The sequence below is a fragment of the Plecotus auritus genome, assembly GCF_963455305.1.
Source record: "Plecotus auritus genome assembly, chromosome: 4".
Lineage (NCBI taxonomy): Eukaryota > Metazoa > Chordata > Mammalia > Chiroptera > Vespertilionidae > Plecotus > Plecotus auritus.
This window is the reverse complement of record NC_137775.1, coordinates 106,963,724-106,986,678: the sequence shown is the minus strand read 5'-3', so window position 1 is coordinate 106,986,678 and position 22,955 is coordinate 106,963,724. Positions and strand designations below refer to the sequence as shown.

The following is a 22,955-nucleotide window of genomic DNA, read 5'->3' as shown; positions in this document are numbered from 1 at the left end:
GAGGCTCCCTGTCAGAGTGCGAGAAGCTGGCCTACCAGGAACCCCACCATGAAGAGAGAAACTGGCTTCTGCCTCCATTCAGTGTCCCACCAGAATTACTGCCCTTTCTACATGGAAATGGAAGTACCTATACATACCCTTAAGTTTTAGACATGATGGTATTTCAGATTTTTTAGAAAAACACATTTCAGTGCTTATAAGCACTCATTTTTGTAAAACTTTAATTTCTAAGACATTTAAATGGTCACACTGACAATATCTCATAGAAAGAAACAGGAGTAACAATTTGTAAAAAAAAAAAAAAAAAAAAAAAAAAATGCCCTGCCTGTAAACAAATTTACCAGTGCCTCCAAACATTATTTTTAAAGTAACATCAGACCAGATTTTTTAAAAGTTTAAAAAGTCCATACTGTATGTACGCCCATATATACTTTTTAATTACTGTTAAGAATTGTCTTTATTCATTAAATACTGTGCAAACAACCAGGAAAGCAACAAGGCTTCTAACCATAGGCCTGTGCTGTGGGCAGATTCAGGGTGACCGAGGCCAGGCAGGTGTGGGTGTCCCAAAGACCAGGTGTGCACGCACCTTTAACGCACCTGGGAGTCAGAACCACGGGAAGGTTCCATCCCACCCGTCACCCACTGTGCACTGAACGCTAATGGGAGTGTGTGTGCATTTACTTAGAACAGATCTAGTTTAGAGAGAAGGTTCATAAAGCTAAGAAAACATTAAATCTAAGAAATAGGTTGGAAAATCATTACAAAAGTTATCATCTGTAATTTTATAATTTTAAAATATTTTATTTAAATATGCAGAACCAATTAATGACTGGAGTTGGCCGAGTCTCCTCAAGAAACCTGTACCCCCAGGCCTAACGCCTTCAGAAAAGATGCGGGAGGTGGGAACGGGGAGGCCTGTGGTCACGAGGGGCAGCACCACTTTGGGGACAGCTGCTGGCCTTCACCAGCCCTCACTGACAGGTCCCTGCAGGCCCCAGCCCTGCGTGCAGGCCACATGACCAGGCCTGCCCGCGGCCTGCAGGGCCCGCGTGGCTGCGACCGTGCAGAGCCCCGCGTGTGGGTGTCCACAGCAGGCCTACCTGGGAGGCCCGGCCAGGTGGGCTCAGTCTTCAGAGAGAAGTGGTCAGCGAACAGACCTGACACAAACACGGAAAAGGTGACTATCTGCCTCAGACACTGTCGGATGTCTCGCACGTGCCCAGAACTCTTCCTGGGATGTGCCTGAACTGGGGTGACTGGGCAGCACCACTCTACTGAAGGAAGCGTGTCTTCTTCCATGGCCGTCTGTCCCAGGGCCGGCTCCCACGTGTTCCCGCGAAAGCCACTGCTGGCAGCCGATGCCCACACAGGCAGATGCAGGGAGCTAGAAAGCACACCTGATGAGCCTCCTCGGTGCGCATCCCTGCTGGCGGCCACCAGGTGAGCACGAGGCTGAGTAATGTTCACAATCCTCAACTCTGTTAAGCGATCTGCATTTTCACGAGGCTTCAAAGGAAGTGTGGGTGTACAAGGAGGACAGGCCCAATCAGTGGAGCTTGCAAACATACACATTCATTTTTCTTATTTTGACTCTAAGTGGAAATGTTTTGATGTCCAATATACACAGCCTGGTTTTCATAATTTCTCCCCCCCAAAAAGCTTTAAATGCAACAATCTGAGAAAAAAGTTATTTTACTGTTGCCTGCATAGATGGCTCATTGCACACACACAGTGCATATGAAATATGTACATATTTACAGACATGTGAACATACGTGTGTGAGTAGAGACATGTAGAGACTGGATGTGGGGCTGTGCTGGGGCCCTCGGATTCTGCACACTCGACTGACAGAACTCAGTCTCCTGGGGGACAACTTTATTCAGTGGATGTGGGGCCATGACACGACCCCAAGAATTATTTACAGCTTAACAACTGAGTGGCTAGCAGATAACGATACTCGGCCAAAGTCTTCTTACGCCAGAACCAGATGCTGTGCGTTTGGTGCTAAACTGGTCACTTTTTCAGGTCTGAGATTTAAATGGCAAAAGTAGTGAAGCGTGAAGCAGCGGCAAAAGAAACTGGCTTCTACCCAGAGTGCTTAGTTTAGCATGAGGAGTTAAGGGAATTTAGAAAAAGGGGCTTAAAAATGGTGTCATACAGCCTGTAAGGAGGGCGCTGGTCCCAGGGTCTCACACTGGCAGCTGTGCCAGGAGAGAAGACACTGACCGGCCATGAACTTGGAACTGGCTGGCCACTCCCTCCCACCTTGGTGGCGCAAGGCTGCCCAGGCGTGGGGGTAAGAGTTCCCTGTGTTCCCTGGACTCACATCTGTAACTAAGTCTGAACTGTGCTTTGTCCTGCGTCAAGGACATGGAAAATATCACAGGCGCCACGCCAGCTCCCACGTCTCAGGCACAGACCTCCTGCACCTTGTGCACGCCCTTGGCCTCGCCCCACGCCCTTGGCCACCTCCTGTCCCAGCACCAGGTGCCACCAGCAGCCTCCACGTGTTCAGGTCCTGGGCTGGAGCGAGTTCTCGGAAGCCCTATCTTCCCGGCTGCCTCCTGGTGGCTGTCCCCACGGAGCGAACGTGGGTGTGGGGCTGGAACCCACACCCCGCAGGTTCCCAGGAGACGATTAGAAAGTGAGCGCAGCTGCCAGCCTGGGGCGGTAATGTCCGAGTCACTCCCGCGTCTGCGCTGGGTGCGGAGCGGCCTCACAGGACTTTCTGGTGCCCGTTGGCAGACGGCTTGGCGGTGTCCGACTCCCGGGGCGCCCTGGATAAGTGCAACTTATGGAGCCCTGCAGGGAGGAAGAAATGGTGAGAGGAGGCTCTGCCCGAGGCGGGTGGGGGCGGCGGGGCACTAACAGGAGTGTAGGTGCTGGGGACACCTCCAAGGGGTCTCTCTTCCACCCGGGCCGGGCCAGCCCTGCGGCACACACAGCGCCCCCTGGAGGCAGCTGGGCTTGTGCAGAGGCGCAGGCAGCCGCCCCCTCCGCATGGTCCCTACCGCCCTCACCCACCCCTCAGCACTGATCCTCCTGCAAGCCTGTTCCTACCCCAAGGGCGTCTCCCAGGGAGCCCAATCCCAAACAAGTATCATCCATTTGTGTTTCAAAATACACACATATGAAGAACACAGGAAAACGCATGGACAGACAGAGCAAAATATGAAGCATGTATTTAAAAAGAAAGCCAATGGAAAACATTACCCAAAAGAAAAAGAAAGAAATGGCAAAGCAACAAGTTGAACAAAGATAATATTTCAGAGAATAGAAAGTATTGATGTGAGTCACAGCAACTGGTGCCACTGAGCCACCACCTCCATGGAACCCAACACAGAAAACTGCACCCACGGGAGAGGGGACAGGACTGGCCCTCCTGGGGTGGGGGTTCCTTCTGAAACGTGGGTGCTGCCTGGGCTGGGGTTTGGAGGAACCAGTGTCTGTCTTGTGCAGAAGCCGCCATGGGCACCATCGTCCATAGTTAAACTGAGTGTCCACTGTGTGCAGACGCCCTGACAGGACATCCAGGGCCCTGCACACAGCGGCCCTGCTGCAGGTACAGCCACCCTATCGCAGAGGTGCCCATGGGAGCTGAGCGAGCTTACAGCTCGGCGGTCTTGCAGTTTAACTCTGGATACTGCCAGCCAGAAATGCCTGATCCCATCCCCTGTGCAGACCCACAGCCAGAACCCCACACCTGGGCAGGGACCCATCCACTTTCTGGTGCTCTGGCTGAAGTAAGGCATAACTTTTCCCTTTCAGGCCAATATCCCATCAGCCACCTCCTTACAGGGTTAGTTTAAAGTAAAACACAAACAATCTGAAATCTTTTCTCCTTCCCCAAGGTCACCCTTTCTTTATTTAAAATATGTGTGTGTGTGTATTTTTTTTTATTGATTTCAGAGAAGGGAGAGAGATGGAAACATCAATGATGAGAGAATCAATGATCAGCTGCCTCCTGCATGCCCCACACTGGGAATTGAGCCCACAACCCAGGCATGTGCCCTGATGGGAATCGAACCCTGACCTCCTGGTTCCAAGGTTCACGTTCCACCACTGAGCCATGCCAGCCGGGCCCAAAGGTCACCCTTTCAGTCCCTGGGCTGGGAAGCCCTGGTGAGCCAAGCTTTGCTGTTGCTCACAAGGCTGTTACCTGAGCGCAGAGCCTCAGTGCCAGCATCCGGCTGCCTGTCCAGGAGCTGGAAACATAATGGAGCGTGGAATGTAAGCATCGAGTGCTGCCAGGGCAGGTGGGTGAGCTCCCGTCAGGACTGCCTACCATCAACTGCTGCCTTTCCCTTTTTGCTATAAGGTTCATGCCCGCACCCCGGAAGGCTGACTTGTGGTCCTTTCTATTGACCTGGGGTTCCCACATTCAAAGGCTGGAACATGTTTAGTGTCACTGCTGCCATGAGCAGGACAAATACACTCCGAAGGCACATTTACACCCACTGAGGAGTCGCTCCCACTGCCCGTGTGAGTGGCCATGGACACAGGGTCAGGAGCTTCGCTCTCAGGAATGCGAGAACACACTTTATCCTGCGCTGTGTGGAGCTCACTGCAGAGAACGGGGTCCGCCTGACACTTGCAAAACCCAAGCCTCACTAAAATCCTTCACTGAAACAGGAGGAGGTGCCCTTCTCAACAAGTATGCCTTCCGCCTCCCCACACCTCCCAACACCACAGGCACGACAGAGAGCTGCTGCTTCCTGCTCCGACCTCGCGCAGGACGGGCTCAGCCCCCGAGGATGATGCCTGTTATGTCCCCACCATCCTCAAAAGAAGGGGGCTTTCAGGTGAGGAAGGCGGCACTTCATGGGGAGATTTCACACAAGGGTCAGGACTGTGGCCTCTAAGCGCTCACACATTTGGAAAAATGAGTGAAAACGGACAATTAACTCTCATGTCAGTTATTAATTAGTAGGAAGAGGGAAACCACGCAGCGCCTGCAGATTACCTAGGGCTTTGAGGAGCTCTTCCCGGACCGCAGAGGTGAATTTTCTGACCAGACACAGTGTTGTCACCACAGCGAAGAGCAAATTGTAGGATAACACAATATAGAAATTTCCCAGCCAGTTAAACCTTCCGAAGTCTCCCAGAAGATCAAATCTAGTGATTCCTGTTAAAAACAAACAGCCCTTAAAATCAGGTACGATGCATTCACAGACATCACAAAATAAAGTGCCAATCAGAGCCAATGCCTTGGACTTCCCCATTTCTGTCAGTGACTATGCCTTGTGGAACCAGACCCATCCACCCTGCCTGCTCCCCCATGTGCCACTCACGAAGAGGTCACAGAGAGGTCATGCTCACACTGGCCAGAACTGCCCTGCTGCTGGGGTGGGAGGGGGGTGCAGAGGAGAGTAAGGATGGGGGTGTGGGGGGCGGCGAGTGCACACTGACCCAGGAAATGGGGGTCTGGTAGAAAAAGACACCTGACAACCCACCCCTTCCCCGCCCCTGCGTGTCCACTTCCTTGGAGAGGGCGCCTGCCCCCCATGCCTGCTACTCAAATTCTGTTTCTCCACCGCACACATGGCCTGGAATAGCTTTGCCTCCTCTGGCTGCTTTCCTGCCTTCTTTCCCCACAGGATGAGTCCTGTGAGAGCAGGGGCCTCGTCTTTCTGATGCCTGTGGTCCCAATGCCAGAGCCAAGCCTTGCGCACACTCAATACTTACTACATAAATTAATGAACACACAGGTTATTCCTTTTCAGGAAAAAATCATTCATGGGAATCCGATACTACAGGCTTGGCGAATAAAATGGCACAGCTGGAAATGCAGCATGGTTGTGTCATATTGCACAGAAGTCCCTTTAACTCACCTGTACACGCTTATAAAAGCAATAATTTAAATAGTCCTTCTCTTCGATGAGCATGTGCCTTGGCCCATACTTACTGGAAAGGATGTGTGAATGGTAAGATTTTCTGACCCTTGGTATACTGTTGCCATCTCTCAAGGAAGAACTTAAATAGCTACAGGGGGTCATATAAAAATTTAACCACAAAGGACTATAAATCAAAACCTTTATTTTATGAGTGCTCTAAGGGTTTCAAGAATGACTTCAACTAAATTCCATTTCACCTTGTCAGCCAACTTTCAGACTTAACTCTCATCCCCATCCCAATGCAATCCCATCAGCTGCCCAGGGCAGACTCCACAAAAGCAACCCATAGAGACAGCAGAAAACTCTTCATGCCAAACAGGCAGGAAAACAGGTGGTTTCCAAAAGTAGCTCTTTTGTAGTCACACCTACCCAGTGCCAATGACTTTAACTTTGAGAGACAACAACCTACTAAAACTTTTAAGGAGCTAGAAGACTAATGAAAACATACAAACAACAACATCTTTCTAAAGGAAATAGGGACCCAGAGTCCAGCCAGGGATGCTGCACTGCCCCCACACCACGAGACCATGGCAACGGCCGTGGCTGCCGCTCCTCAGAAGTCTTGGTGAAACTTTACTTGTTAAAAGGAATACGTGTCTAATTATATATTTTATTTTTTTAATAGAATACCCTTTAATTTAACCTAAGAAGGCATCTGTAAACAAGACTGAGTCCTTCCAAACAAGCTTCATTGGTTTCAGCCCAGAGATATTTGACCTTCAGGGCCAAAGAAGCCTTTGAGAATCTAGTGGGAGCCATGGCTCTTTTCATAAGAAAAGCACACAAATGCACAAATCTCACGTATTGTGACACTCACTGATGGAGGAGCTGGAAGGTCACAGAACAGAATCCTTTCCGGACACTCCTCGGAGCCTTATCTAGTCTGAACCTTCTTGATCAGACAGCACCATTAGCAAAACAAAGTGAGAGCACATATACCCAACATGTGTGTGGAATTACTTATAAATGATGCTATTAACTGGCATACATATTATACACAAAGACTTAGCTAAAAAATCCCAACAATAAAGGTAAATGCAAGATCTACTGGTTTGTTCACACGGCCCGTCTATCTATGTGAATTCCTGGGGCCCAGACTCCACTTTGGAAACCACCGGTGTGAGCTAATAGTGATCAGCCACTCCCCGAATGTGACCCATGTACCACGTTGGGACCACACTGCCATGTGTGAATGGAGTTGGCAGGATGCACCCAGAGTGAGAATGGAGCACACATCTGGGAACAATGTTCTGGAAAGTGCTCTCACTAGAACTTCTCAGTGGACTCAACTTGGTACCTTGAGAGACAGGGTCAAGCCCTGAGATGAAATACCAGGCAAAGAGCAACACCCTCACGGACACTTCAATCCCAGGACAGCTCTGTTGCCCACAGACAGAACTCCAGGGGCTGCTGCCACAGTGCACCAAGCGCTGCGCAAATACCGGGCCGAGACACTATTATCCCAATTTAGTTTCATATTTTAAAAACCTAACTAGTGCTGACTAGGATCACACAGAGCTCTTCAATCCTGAAAATCTTCTGTGAGACTGGACAGCAAGAGACCTTGGCATCACTTCTCTAAACGTCATGGCAATCGTTAAACTGAAAAATGTACCTTTTTATGAAAAGTACCAACACTTAAGAAAAAGTAACAATACTTAAGTTTTAACTTAAAAACACTTACTATACACATGTGTAATACTTCAAAATCTCTACTTCTGAAAAGAAGTATAAGAGAGCCTTAATTTTTAAGGCAGCAAAATTTAAAATACTACTAACTGTAAGAAAATTCAATTATCAAATGTTAACCCTCCTCACCAAATATTGAAATGCTTATTCCCATTTACGAGTGCATTTTTTAAAGATAAGTAAGACATATATGAGGTAAGAACCTTAAAGTTAGGCAGTGGGTAAGCATAGGCCCACTATCTGGATTATCTAACGATAAAATACTCTTCATGATGAAGTGCACAGCAGTTTGCCCACTAGGATTCAAGTGAAAATGTCTGCTGTTACTGCCTTGAATTAAGATCTCTTTCTATTCATATTATAAAACGAAGGTACAAACTTAACCTCACTCCAAGAAGGAGCTGGTTATCCACCTGCAATGTGAGTCAACAGAATTTATGTGCGTTAGCCCACCAGAGTCAGCTTCGATATTCAGCAAGAACATTCATGTTCTCAACTAGCAAGACAATGAGAGAGAGGTCATAGAGCCTCACACACTGAAGGATCATTCACGCAGTTTGATCAGTAAATGACGTGTGCTGGCAAACCACACGGCTGACGTGAATGCCTTGGCTTCCCTGTAGGACTGCCAAAAAGAACATATGCATCTTGTTATAAATAACAAGTTTAGAAATTAAACTATTCTTTGATGAAACATTGGAATTAACACATTCCCCTCCACTTACCCACCCAGACTCTCACAGTGGTTAGTTTAAATTATGTTGACTAGATTTCCAAAATCCTTCCTCTAAACCAGACATTTGAAATAAATTTGCTTAAGAGTGTCAAATAATGAATGTGACAAAAATAATGGAAGAGTAAAATCTACAACCACTTTAAACATCATTAATTTTAGGATTAATGTAAATAGGTTCATTGCCAATCATTTTATTCATTCAAAAACAAAGTTCTTCTAATACTAAAGAGAGGTTCCATTTTGGGGGTAAAATGAAAGATGACACTATTTAAGTAAAGACGTTAACTTTTGACCAGTTTTACTGTGCAAGTAGATTCTCATTAAATTACATTAATTAGAAATGTTAATTAACTTTACATTCCAGCCAAGATAGAGTAAAAGACACCAGATTTTCCCTCCCACCTGAAGTTTTAGAGGAGTCAAAGTCATACACAGATTTTCAGCTATGCGGGGGGTCACAACCCTAACCCCCTTGTTGTTCAAGAGTCAACTATATTTCAAAAACTGAAAGAAAAATTAAAGTTAAGTTAGAGGCATGGAAAATATAAAACAGACCCAAGTTGGCCTTCTACAGAAGAAAACTAAAGTATAAGATATAAAACACATAATAGAAGGGATTGACAGATTAGACACTGCAAAAGAAGAGATTATAGACTTGAAGACACATCAATGGAAACTATTCGAAATGAAACACAGAAATAAAAACAAGACCAAAAATTAACAGAGCATCAGTGACCTGTGAATTAATTTCAAATTGCTAATGTGCTTGTGGTGACAGTTCTTAAAGGATAGGGAAGTGAGAATGGAAAATATATTTGAAGAAACAATGGCTGAACATCTTCCAAATTTGATGAAAACTATACCGATAGATCAAAGAAGCTCAATAAACTCAATGTACAAGATACAGAAGAAAACTAACCCAAGGCACATCATCATCAAACTGCTTAAGTGGTAAGAAAAATTTTATAAGCAGTCAAATTTTTTAAAAGGTCACATAAAAAAATGATCACAAGATTTCTTGTCAAAAACTATGCAAATGAGAAAACAGTAAGTAACACCTTTAAAATACTGAAGAAAAAATAAGTCCATCTTAAATTCTATACCCAGCAAAAATATCTTTTAAAAAAAATAAGGCAAAATAAAAACATTTCACACATACATCAAGCTGAAAGAATACATCACTAGCAAACCTGCATTACAAGGAATGTTAAAGACAGTCTTCCTGGCAGAAGGAAATGCTACCAGAAGGAAGACTGGTTGTACATAAAGAACTGAAGAGCAAAAGAAATGATTACTATGTGGCTACACAGAAAAAATTTTTTAGTTCGAAATCTCTTTAAAAGATCAGTTTGAAGCAAAAATAAAAATGTATCATCATACATAATAATAGACAAACATGTAAATTGACCATACCTCCACTACGCCCACAGCCAATCAGAGTATGCAAATTAACCCAACAAAGATGGAGGTTAATTTGCATACATAGACGCCCAGCAGCCTGGGTCCCAGGAACTTTCTCAGCACCCAGGTCACTCCGAGGTAGGTCCCCCATGGGTCCTGAGCAACCTGGAAAGGGCCTGAGCCAGGGGGCTCCTGGGCAGGGGCGGAGCAGGCGATCGGAGGGAGCTGGGGGGCCCCTGCCCAGGCCCCAAGCCCTGGCCAGAGGGTTGGGGCCCGGGCAGGGGCAGAGCCAGGTGATCAGAGGGAGCTGGGGGTCCCTGTCCGGGCCAGAAGCTTGGGGCCTAGGCAGGGGCAAAGCCGGGCCATCGGACGATCGGATGGAGCTGGGGGTCCCCTACCCAGGCCCCAAGCCCCAGCCAGTGGCTTGAGACCTGGGCAGGGGCAGAACCGGGTGATCAGAAGGAGCTGGGGGGCCCCTGCCCAGGGCCGGAGGCTTTAGGCCTTGGCAGGGGCGGAGCCAGACATCGGAGGCGATGGTGTGAACTACAGAGGAAATAGCTTTTCTGACGGCTCATTAGCTAAGCTCCCTGTTTGCCACTGGTAATATTCTTAGTAACTTGGGTATAAGAATTCAAAAAGGTGATCTAGGGCTTTTCCACCACACTCCTGGAGAAAAAAACGAAGGTCTGCTGCTGGAGGGCTAAGAAATGTCATATCCTGCCCTCAGCGGTTTGGCTCAGTGGATAATGCCTAGGCTTGGCAACCGCAGGGTCCGGGTTCAATTCTGATAAAGGGCATGTACCTGGGTTGCAGGCTCCTCCCTGGCTGGGGCCCAGGTCAGGGCTCATGCAGGAGGCAACCAATCAAAGTGTTCCTCTCACTTTGATGTTTCTCTCTGTCTTTCCCTTTCTCTTCCACATTCTCTAAAAATCAATGGAAACATATCCTCAGGTGAGGATAAAAAAAAGAAAGAAATGTCATATCCTATGAAAGACACATCTTGAAAATGCCTAAAGAAAGTTGTCATTTTTTCATGGTGAATGGACTGGAGTCCGTGTTGATGGAAACACCTTGGTGGCTGCAGTAACTGGCAGTGGCTGCAGCAGCGGGGTGATGGGACTGGTGCCTTCCCCTGATCAGCCCAGTCGCCTCAGTAGGACTTCCCCTGAGGGCTCCCAGTATGTGAGAGGGGGCAGGCTGGGCTGAGGGACCGCCCCCCCCAGTGCACGAATTTTGTGCACCGGGCCCCTAGTCTATATAATAAAAGCCTAAGCGATCTTTACAACAGAACGACCAGAGGGATGTGCGCTATGATGTGCACTGACCACCAGGGGCAGAAGTTCAACACAGGAGCTGCTCCCTGGTGGTCAGTGCGCCCCCACAGCGGGGGCGCTGCTCAGCCAGAAGCCGAGCTCACAGCTGGCAAGCACAGCGGTGATGACAGGAGCCTCTCCCACCTCCGCGGCAGCGTTAAGGAGCAGTGAGCTGAGCAGTAAGGAGCAGCGAGCAGGCGGGAGGTAAGGAGCAGGAGGTCCTGGACTGCGAGAGGGATGTCCGTCTGCTGACTTAGGCCCACTCCCCACAAGAGGGAACAGGCCAGGTTGAGGGACTTTCCCCACCCCAGTGCATGAATTTCATGCACTGGGCCTCTAGTGGGGTTTATAACGTGTACAAGTAAAATGTATGACAAAGTAGCACAAAAGCTGACAGGAAAAAAATGGAACAACACAGGTTTGAACTGTGTGGGCCCACTTATATGCAGATTTTTTAAATAAACACCTGTACTGTTTTTGATCCCAGTTGGAAATCTGAGGGCTGGCTGTATGCATTGATCTATACCTTTTTATATAAGGGACTTAAGCATCTGCTGATTTTGGTACCGGGGGTGGGGGGGTTGGGGGTTGGAACCAATCCCCCTAAGAATAAATTTGGGGGGGGGTCAAAAGTTATATGTGGATTTTTGACTGTGCAGTGGTTTGGCACCCGTAGCTCCTATGTTCTTCAAGGGTCAATCGTGCATTGGTATGGTATAAGGTTCTTATACCAACTATAACCTGAAGGTAGACTGTGGTAAGTTTAAAATGTATACTATAGATTAAGGACTTGGGACAAGCAGCTAGCTGATAGAAGAAGCTTTGCCTACCCTCCTATCCTAGCCTTCTTTTAAATTATCACTGCCGATAATCTGCAGTTCCATCCATGCTATTGCAAAGGAAAAACTTCCTGAATAATCAACAGAAGACTCACAGGAGAGAACCCTGATGCCTAAGGACTGAAACTGAAGATGGCATAGAGACTGGTAGGAGGGGCAGAGGTGCGAAAGGGCTGGTCAGGCGCCCATAGATAGCAGCTGAGTCCTGGAGAGATATCTCAGCTGCGGGGGGTTGCTGCTGAGAACTCTGGGACCTAATCCCCAAGCTGGGCTCCCCAGCAGAGAGCACCAAACTGAGGAGGGTACCCACATAACATCTGGCTGTAAAAAGCAGTGGGGTGCTGTCTGCCAGGGAAAGAGCTGGAAATTCAGGCACCCTCTTAAAGGGCCAATGCACAAAATTCCCTGTGGAGCCACCCACCTTGTGCTCCAGCAGAGGGAGGGTGAAGTGGACTGGAGCTATGTGAGCAGAACCTAGGACTGGGGACTCAGGGGATAGAGCTCAGAAGGCAGACACCCCAAGTTTCCTGTGCTGAGTCATTCCCTCATGCAGCAGAGGACATATTTACAACACAGACATCTGCTCTGCCTGGGGGTGGGCGGGGGAGACAATGACATATCCTATTGGAAAACACCTTGCCCTGAGCCACTTCTGAGACTAAAAATAACAACTAGCTTCCACGCAGAAGCAACTGCCCTACCCTGTTGGAAAAAAAGTCTTGCCACTCCTGAGGACAATTGCCTGGGGCAATTCAAATCTGAATCCTATCAGTCTGTAGGCAGAGGCAGTCTCTGGAAGCTTTGAGTCTTTGCCTGATCTAATCAGTCAGAAACAGCATTTAACACTGCCCTAAACAAGAGATTGAGAGGCGTAAAGCAAATATATCAAACTCACAGCCTGCGGTCCACATGCAGCCTGCAACAAATATTTTTGCAGCCCAGCCAATATAACAGTATGTAAGAAACATTTTCATAAAAATTTCATAACTTAATTTTTACAATATCCTGTTATACATAATCTATATATATAAAAGCCAAGCACCCGAATGGTGGAACAACCAGAACGACTGGTGGCTATGACGCGCATTGCGATGACCAACCAGCCCAATAGGGGCCGGGGCCAGCCAGCCAACTGCCCGAGGCCCCTCCACCCTGCCGGTGTGACCTTCAGTGATTCTAAGTAAACACTCTCCAGCCTTCATAGACCAGGAACCTGAATGACAAGTGATCAGGAGGAAAACTGCTCACAGTCTGGACTGTCAGTCAGGTGTCCAGCACAACCTCCATCTTCCCCGCCCTCTGAATGCCCCCCCACCCCACCCCAATGCAGTCAGGTGTCCAGGAGAGGCGCCCAGCACAACCTCCATCTTCCTGTGTTCTCTCTCCACTGCTTCCTACCAAAGAGGGCAGCCACGTCACACCCCGGCCTCTCTTTTGAGTGTTTGTCAGCAGGGAACTAAATCACATTACCTGTCTAGGGAGAGGCTTAGAAACGGAAGCTGTAAGTGTCCCTGACACTAAAGCGCCTTTGAAGCTTCAACTCATCCAAAAGCCAAGAGCAAACTTCTATACACCCTGCAAAGATCTTTGACAGTAATAACACCCCCCATTCAGCACACCCACCACCCCGATCAGGGGCAAGCAGCCGGAGGCCACCCATGCACGAATTCATTTTGTACACCGGGCTTCTAGTTATTAATAATGAACTACTAAGTTCGCTAATGACTGATTATTATAATTGTGTTGCATTCATTTCCCTTACATGCCTTACGCGCAGGAGCATCATTTCTCTCCACTAATACTAGCAGCAAATATTTTAGCAGCCGAATGCCACGTCATTAGTCTTGTACTGACTTGTTTGGTGTGCGCAACAGGAAATAGTTCCCTTTTGAAGAACAAGAAAAATAGGTTTATTTGCGTTATGCTTATTAATTTGTGCAGTTATTCAGTGTCTGGTAAGTTAATGTTCAAGAAAAAATATTAATTTTTATTAAAGTGTTCTATTATTTTATGTTAACAATTACTCATTTATTTCAGCCCTTTGTATTCAGCATGTCTCTATCTAAATAAACCTATGTATCCATGAAAATTGAAGCTTTTGGTTTTTTGTGGCCCACATAAACTTAAACCTTGTTTATTTGGCCCATGTTAGCCTTTGAGTTTGACATGCTTGGCATAGAAGATCTACCTAATACATAGTCACAAACCCAGACAGACAGCCAAAACAAGGAGACAAAAAAACAAAAACAAAAACAAAAAAAAAAACCCTAAATGAAAGAATAAGAGAATTCTCTAGAAGAAGAGATAAATGAAGCAGAGATGAGAAATTTATCTGAAACAGTGTTCAGAGTAATGATGGTAAAGATGCTCACCAGCATGAAAAAAGATATAGTAACCATGAAAAAAGAACAGTCGGAGATAAAGAATGACATAACACAAATAAAGAACACAAGGAAAGGAATACACAGCAGATTAGGTGATGCTGAGGATTGAATCAGAAAATTAGAAGACAGGATAGAAAAAAAATCACTCAATCAGAAAACCAAAAAGAAAAAAACAATTAAAAAAAATAGGAGGACAGCTTAAGGGAGCTCTGGGAAACATAACATTAGAATAGCAGGTGTGCCAGAAGGGGCAGAAAGGGAGAAAGAGATACAGAACATGTGTGAAGAAATAATGGAAGAAAACTTCCCTAACCTGGTAAAGGAAAAAGTCACACAAGTTCAGGAGGCACAGAGAACCCCAAGCAAGAACAACCCAAACAGGCCCATGCCCAGACACATCATAATTAAAATGCCAAAAATTAAAGACAGAGAGAATCTTAAAGGCAACAAGAGAAAAGCAAACTGTTACCAACAAAGGAGTTCCCATAAGGCTGACACCTGATTTCTCATCAAAACTCTACACCCAGAAGGGAATGGCATGAAGTTCTCAAGGTAATGGGAAGCAAGGATCTGAGACCAAGATTACTATATCCAGCAAGGCTATCATTCAAAATAGACGGTCAAATAAAGAGCTTCCCAGACCAAAAAAAAAGGCTTGTACTGGAATTACAAGAAATGCTAAAGGGACTGCTATAAAAAGAAGAAGAAACAGAGAGAGAAACCTAGCCATACAGAATTAAAATGGCAATGAATAAGTACCTATCAGTAATAACCCTAAATGTTACTGGATTAAATCCTCCAATCAAAAGGCATAGGGTAGCTAAATGAATACAAAAACATGACCCAACTATATGCTGTCCACAAGAGACCCACTTCAGAACAAGAAGACACGACACACACAGGATGAGAGTAAAAGGGATTAAAAATTTTTTCCATGCAAATGGAAAAGAAAAAAAAAGCTGGAGTGGCAATACTCATATCCAACAAAATAGACTTCAAAATGAAGGCCATCACAAGAGACAACCAAGGTCACTACATAATACTAAAAGGATTGATTCAATAAGAGGATATAACCCTGGTAAACATACACTGAGTGGCCAGATTATTATGATCTCTGAACGCATAATAATCTGGCCACTCAGTGTTTATCCTATATAATAAAAGGCTAATATGCAAATTGTCCCCTCGACCAGGACTTCAACCAACAGACAGGCCGGCCAACCACCCATGTCCCCTCCACCTGGCCAGGCTGGCCAGACCCCACACCCATGCACGAATTCATGCACAGGGGCCTCTAATATAAATATATATACACTAAGTGGCCAGATTATTATGCATTCAGAGATCATAATAATCTGGCCACTCAGTGTATATGCACCCAATACAGAAGGACCTAAAAAAAATATATCCTATCTAATAAAAGAGTAATATGCAAAATTGACCATCACTCCAAGATGGCTGCCCCCATGTGGACACAAGATGGCCACCACAAGATGGCCAGCAGGGGAGGGCAGTTGGGAGAGACCAGGCCTGCAAGGGAGGGCAGTTGTGGATGATCAGGCCAGGAGGGGAGGGCAGTTGGAGGGACCAGGTTTGAAAGGGAGGGCAGTTGGGGGCAATCAAGCCTGCAGGGGAGGGCAGTTAGGGGTGACCAGGCCGGCAGAGGAGGGAAGTTGGGGGCAACGGGGCCTGCAGGGAAGGGCAGTTGGGGGGGCAGGGGTGGAGGGACCCAGGCCTGCAGGGGAGAGCAGTTGCAGGGGGGGACCAGGCCTGGAGGGGAGGACAGTTAAGGGTGACAAGGCCTGCACGGGAGGGCAGTTAGAGGTGACCAGGCCTGCAGGGGAGGGCAGTTAGGGGCAAACAGGCTGGCAGGGGAGCAGTTAGGCATCAATCAGGCTGGCAGGGGAGTGGTTAGGGGGTGATCAGGCTGGCAGGCAGAAGTGGTTAGGGGCAATCAGGAAGGCAGGCAGGGAGCCAGCAGTCCTGGATTGTGAGAGGGATGTCCGACTGCCCGTTTAGGCCCGATCCTACTGGGATCGGGCCTAAACGAGCAGTCAAACATCCCTCGAGGGGTCCCAGATTGGAGAGGGTGCAGTCTGGGCTGAGGGACACACACCCCCGTGCAAGAATTTCGCACTCTACAGCAGCGGCTCTCAATCTGTGGGTCGTGACCCACAGGTTGAGAACTGCTAGCAGAATCGCCTAAGACCATCAGAAAACAGATATTTACATTACGATTCATAACAGTAGCAAAATTACTGTTATGAAGTAGCAACGCAAATAATTTTATGGTTGGGGGTCACCACAACATGAGGAACTGTATTAAAGGGTCGCGGCATTAGAAAGGTTGAGAACCACTGCTCTACAAGTTCAAGAAGACTGAAATCCTACCAAGCATTTTCTCAGATCACAGTGGAATAAAGTTAGAAATCAACTACAGTAAAAACACCCCAAAACATTCAAACACATGGAGGCGAAATAGCATGTTATTAAACAATGAATGGGTTACTTCACAGAAACAAAGGAAAATGGACACACAACAACCCAAAATCTCTGGGACCTGAGAGGGAAGTTCATATACAAACTTATCATAGCACTACAGACCTACCTCAAAAAACAAGAAAAATCAACAATAAACTATTTAACCCTACAAGTTAAAGAATTAGAATGAGAACAACAAGAAAAGCCCAGAGTAAGTAGAAGGAAGGAAATAATAGAGATTAGAGCAGAAATAAATGACATAGAGGCTAAAAAAAAATACAAAAATTCATTGAAACCAAGAACTGGTTTTTTGAAAGGATAAACAAAATTGATAAACCATTAGCCAGACTCATCAAGAAACAAAGAGAAAGGACCCAAGTAAATAAAATCACAAACAAAAATGGAGAAATAACCACTGACACCACAGAAATACAAAGGATTGTAAGAAAATACTATAAACAACTATATGCCAACAACCTGGACAATGTGGATGAAATGGAAATATTCCTAGAAAAATACAATCTCCCAAAACTGAATCAGGAGGAATCAGAAAACCTGAATAGGCCAATAACAATGAATGAAATAGAAGCAATAATAAAAAAAAACTCCCAGCAAACAAAAGCCCAGGTCCAGACGGCTTCACAGGGGAGTTTTACCAAACATTCAAAGAGGAACTAACACCTATACCCCTCAAACTATTTCAGAAAATCCAAGAGGAAGGAACAGTTTCAAACTCATTATATGAGGCCAGCATTATCCTAATTCCAAAACCAGATTAAGACACTACAAAAAGGAAGAATTACAGGACAATATCCCTGATGAACATAGATGCTAAAATCATCAACCTATTAGCGAATCACATCCAGCAATATATTAAAAAGATCATACACCATGACCAAGTGGGATGTATTCCAGGGATGCAAGACTGGTATAATATTTGCAAATCAATAAACGTGATACATCACATAAACAAACTGAAAGACAAAAATCACATGATCACATTGATAGATGCAGAAAAAGCATTCATCAAAATCTAACACCCATTTTTGATAAAAATTCTCAGCAAAGTGGGAAGAAAGGGAGCATATCTCAAAGGATAAAGAGCATATATGACAAACCTACAGCGAACATCATACTCAGTGGGCAAAAACTAATAGCATTTCCCCTAAGAACAGGAACAAGATAGGGATGCCCATTTTCACCACTCTATTCAACATCATACAGGAAGTTCTAACCACAGTGATCAGACAAGAAGAAACAAAAGGCATCCAATTCGGAAAGGAGGAAGTAAAACTCTCACTATTCACAGATAACATGATATTGTAGATAGAAAACCATAAAGACTCCAACAAAAAACTACTAGATTTAATAAATGAACTTGGCAATGTAGCAGTATACAAAATCAACACCGAAAAATCAATGGTTTTTTTATACACCAATAATAAATTCTCACAAAGAAAAGGTAAACAAACAATCCCACTGCAACAACAACAACAAAAAATTAAGATACTTAGGAATAAACTTAACCAAGGAGGCAAAAGACCTATATTCGGAAAACTACAGGACATTGGAAAAAGAGATAGAAGAAGATATAAACAAGTGGAAGAATATACGTGTACATGGATTGGTAGAATCAACATTATTAAAATGTCCATACTACCCAAGGCACTCTACAGATTCAATGCAATCCCTATTAAAATACCAATGGCATATTTCACAGATCTAGGACAAATACTCCAAAAATTTATATGGAATCAAAAAAGACCCCGAATAGCTGCAGCAATTTTGAGAAATAAAAACAAAATTGGAGGAATCACAATACCAGATTTCAAGTTATACAACAAAACCACCATAATCAAAACAGCCTGGTACTGGCACAAGAACAGGTATCGATCAATGGAACAGAACAGAGAACCCCAAAATCGACCCAAGCCATTTCACTTAATTAACATTTAACAAAGGAGGCAAGAGCATACAATGGAGTCAAGAGAGTCTCTTCAATAAATGGTGCTGAAAAAATTGGACAGATATGCAAAAAAATGAAACCACGCTACCAACTTACACCATACACAAGAATAAACTCTAAATGGATAAAGGACTTAAATGTAAGTCGTCAAACCATAAAAATCCTAGAAGAAACCATAGGCAGCAAAATCTCAGACATCTCTCATAGCAATATGTTTACCGATACATCTCCTTAGGGCAAAGGAAACTAAGAAGAAAATAAATGGGACTATATCGAAATAAAAAGCTTCTGCACAGCAAAAGAAACCTTCAACAAAATGAAAAGAGAACCCACACTATGGGAGAACATATTTGGTAATGATACATCTGATAAGGGTTAATATCCAAAATATATAAGGAACTCATACACCTTAACAAAAGGAAGACAAACAATCCAATAAAAAAATTGGCAAAGGACCTAAATAAACATTTCTCCAAAGAGGACATACAGATGCCAAGAGACATGACAAAATGCTCAAAGTCACTGATCATCAGAGAGATGCAAATTAAAACGACAATGAGGTATCACCTCACACCTGTCAGAATGGCTACCATCAACAAATGACAAGTGCTGGCGAAGATGTAGAGAAAAGGAAATCCTAGATCACTGCTGGTGGGAATGCAGACTGGTGCAGCCATTATGGAAAACAGTATAAAGTTTCCTCAAAAAAATAAATATGGAATTCCCATTTGACCCAGTGACCCCACTTCTAGGAATATATCCTAAGAAACCCGAAATACCAAACAGAAAGAATGTATGCAATTTACAATAGCTAAGATCTGAAAACTGCCCACGTGCCTATCAGTAGATAAGAGGATAAAAAGGCTGTGGTACATTTACACCATGAAACACTATGTAGCAGTAAAAAAGAAGGATTTCTTACCCTTTGAGACAGCATGGAGGGACCTGGAGAGTATCATGCTAAGTGAAATAAGTCGGTCAGAGAAAGACAAGTATCACATGATCTCACTCATATGTAGAATCCAAGTAACAAAATAAATTGATGAACAGAGTGGATCCAAAGACATGGAAGCATGGAACAGAGTGTGGAATCTCAGAGAGACGGCAGTAGAGCGTGGGGGGGTGGGGGGTGGGAGGTAATCAACCAAAGACCCTGTATGCATATATGCATGGCCCATGGACACAGATAATAGGGTGCTGAAAGCCTGGGGCAGGGATGGGGGGTGGCGGGGACGGGCTGGAGGGGGGCAATGAGGGGCATGCAGGAGGTGGCCAATCAATGATTCTCTCTCATCACTGACATTTCTATCTCTCCCTCTCTTTTTCTCTCTCTCAAATCAATAAATTTTTTGAAGAAAAAAATAATTATAACAACAACCATATCCAAATTCAAAGACAAAGGTTGACAGATTGGATTAAATAGCAAGACCCAACTATACATTATTGACAGAAGAAAACCGAACTATTTAAATACAACGACACAAACAGGTTGAATGTATAAGAATAGAAAAAAGTATACAATGTTAACCCTAATTAAAAAAAGATAAAAAGGCTATATTAATGTCTCACAAAGTATATTTCAGGGCAGAGCAGAGAATATGGCCAGGGATAAAGAATGTCACCATCATTATCATAATTATAAAAGAGTCAATTCATCAAGAGGACATAACAATCCTAAATCCTATATAATAAAAGGCTAATATGCAAATTGTCCCCTCAACCAGGAATTCAACTGAGAGTTCAACCAGGAGTTCGACCAGGGGGCAGGGGGGCCCCTCTGCCCGGCTGGCCCAGCCCAATTGGCCCCAATCGGGGCAGGCTGGCTGGACCTCACCCATGCACGAATTCGTGCATTGGGCTTCTAGTATTTATATACTACCAGAGCTTCAAAACAGATAAAACAAAAACTAACAGAGGTATAGAAAGAAATAAACAAACCCGCAATTATTAGATTTCAGAACCCTTCCTCAATAACTGATAAAACAAGTAGCTAGAAAATCAACAAGGACACCGAACTTGGGTGCCATATCAACTAAACTGACCTGACATTTACAGGACACTATCCAGTTAGTATCAGAACACACCTTCTTTTCACGTGTACACAGAACACAGACCATGTTCTGGTCTATAAAGCGAGTCTCAAACTAACATAGAAACAAAAGCTGCACCTAAAGTCGTTAGCAGTGCAAGTGCGTTCACCGTCCTGCCTGCTCCCACCACCGCTGCTCACCAGTCTCAGGGCTGACAGTACGCAGTGTCGTGTTATATTCTCAGCCAGGTTAGCACTCTTGATTCTTAGTACAAATTAGTCCCCCACTATAGTTCACAGTCTAGTTTTAATTGTTAACATTCTAAAACTGTATCTTAAGGCTTCTTCCAGCAAAATGATCCTAACTGGAATTATTTTCATATGAAAAATATTTTATGACAAACTAAAAGTTAAGGTATTTGGTTGTGTGTCAACAGATGGCTAAGTTATTTGGATAATGTGTGACCTTGACATTTTCTTGGGCAAGACTGTGAGCCCTGAAACTAAGACAATGTCAGAACATGACAAGAAGGTGCCGGGAATGAGGGTGTGTAGCGTGAGCCTTGGTTACTTTCCAAACTCTTAGACATTTGACTCAGAATACTTCCCTTTATTAAAAATCCTAACTAGATATACAAACTGATTGTTCAGACATGAGGACATTAGTAATCTATCAGAAGTTCATCAGTACCCTTGCTGGTTTGGCTCAGTGGATAGAGCGTTGGCCTGCAGACTGAGGGATCCCAGGTTTGATTCTGGTCAAGGGCACATGCCCAGGTTGCGGGCTCGATCCCCAGTAGGGGGTATGCAGGATGCAACCAATCATTGATTCTCTCTCATCATTGATGTTTCTCTCTCCCTCTCCCTTCTTCTCTGAAATCAATACAATTTTTTAAAAAATTCATCAGTACCACTCATTTATTATTTTCCACAAAATAACTGACCATGACTGAGTTATATACACATTTTTTTGCTGAGAAATTTTCAATATGAGGTTTGAAATTATTTCTGTATCAAAATTATAATTAGGGGTATATATGATAACTTATACTTCTATTTCACACTGAGAACTGGAGAGGGAAAGAAGGCCCAGGGTAAAAATGAAGAGTATATTTACAAAACCCCAAAAGAAAACCTCTCCGAAAAGGACAGAAATGAAACAGGATTCCTTCATAAAGAACAAAAGCGAATAGTGCACTTGCTCTCCTGCAGGATGAGAAATACGGGCACAGAACACAAATAACCAGCTGGTTCAAAGGGTACATCTGCATTTGGATCCTGCATCACTAGCAAGTCACAGAAAGAACCTCAGAGTGAAGAAAATAATTAAAAAATAGAAATTAGTAGAAGTACTACAAGGTCTTTTGGTTACAGTTGAGAAAAACTTTCTGGTTAAAGGAGATTTCAAATAAATAATGCAAAAAAATGTCAATCCTTCCATTGTTTCTTGATTAAGCATAATAAAGAACATGTCAGCCCGGCTGGTGTGGTTCAGTGGTTGAGCATCGACCCATGAATTAGGAGGTCATGGTTAGATTTCTAGTCAGGGCACATGCTGGGGGTTGCGGGCTCGATCCCCAATAGGAGGCATGCAGGAGGCAGCTGATCAAGGATTCTCTCTCATCATTGATGATTTCTCTCTCTCTCTCTCTCCCTTCCTCTCTGAAATCAATAAATATATATTTTTTTAAAAAAGAACATGTCAGCAACCAGACAAAATCTGTTCTTACAAAATGCTCTGCTACCTTTAAAGTATTTTATTATAGAAAACTCTGGCATCCATAGGTCATTTATTAGGCCTGATCCTGTTCTAATTTCACCTGTCAACCATCTCCTCTAATCACCTTGAGAGTCCTTTGTTTACTAAATATCTGGACACCAAGTCCCCCAGATGTTGGATTCTTCAAAACTGAAGTCTGACCAGCAGCCAGCCATGTCTGGTCACCAGCTCCTGGAGTGTCACTACTCGCTTGCAAAGGGTTTAAAGAGTTCGAATAAACAATGTTAAGCACAGAAGTTTTGTGTTTCCTATAAGTAACAAAACTATCATCTATATTAATTACATTTGACTGAAAATACAAGGTCAAAATTTTTCTCACAGACCTTGTGGCAAGTGATATGCTTATAACATCTACTTAGTGGTTATTTTAAATTAGCATAATTAGCACTAATTTTTCAATTAGTGCAGTTTTCCATATTCAAATATAAGAAGCTATTTCA

General features: G+C 44.4%; 1 protein-coding gene across 3 annotated transcripts in view; it reads right to left on the bottom strand.

The window, feature by feature from the left end:
- Nucleotides 1–204: 204 nt before the first annotated feature.
- The window catches only part of LMBR1 (limb development membrane protein 1), a 127,870-nt gene continuing 105,119 nt past the window's right edge, over nt 205–22,955 (bottom strand). Inside the window, exons 16-18 of one of the 3 annotated variants that reach the window (XM_080667099.1) lie at nt 4,967–5,128; nt 4,163–4,208; nt 788–2,805 (exon numbers count right to left, since the gene is read on the bottom strand). In XM_080667099.1, the coding sequence (XP_080523225.1) occupies nt 4,177–4,208; nt 4,967–5,128 (194 nt within the window). In that variant the 3' untranslated portion in view covers nt 788–2,805; nt 4,163–4,176. Of the gene's footprint in view, nt 2,806–4,162; nt 4,209–4,966; nt 5,129–22,955 lie in introns of all 3 variants that reach the window. The other 2 variants (XM_080667098.1, XM_080667100.1) reach the window with 2 other exon arrangements.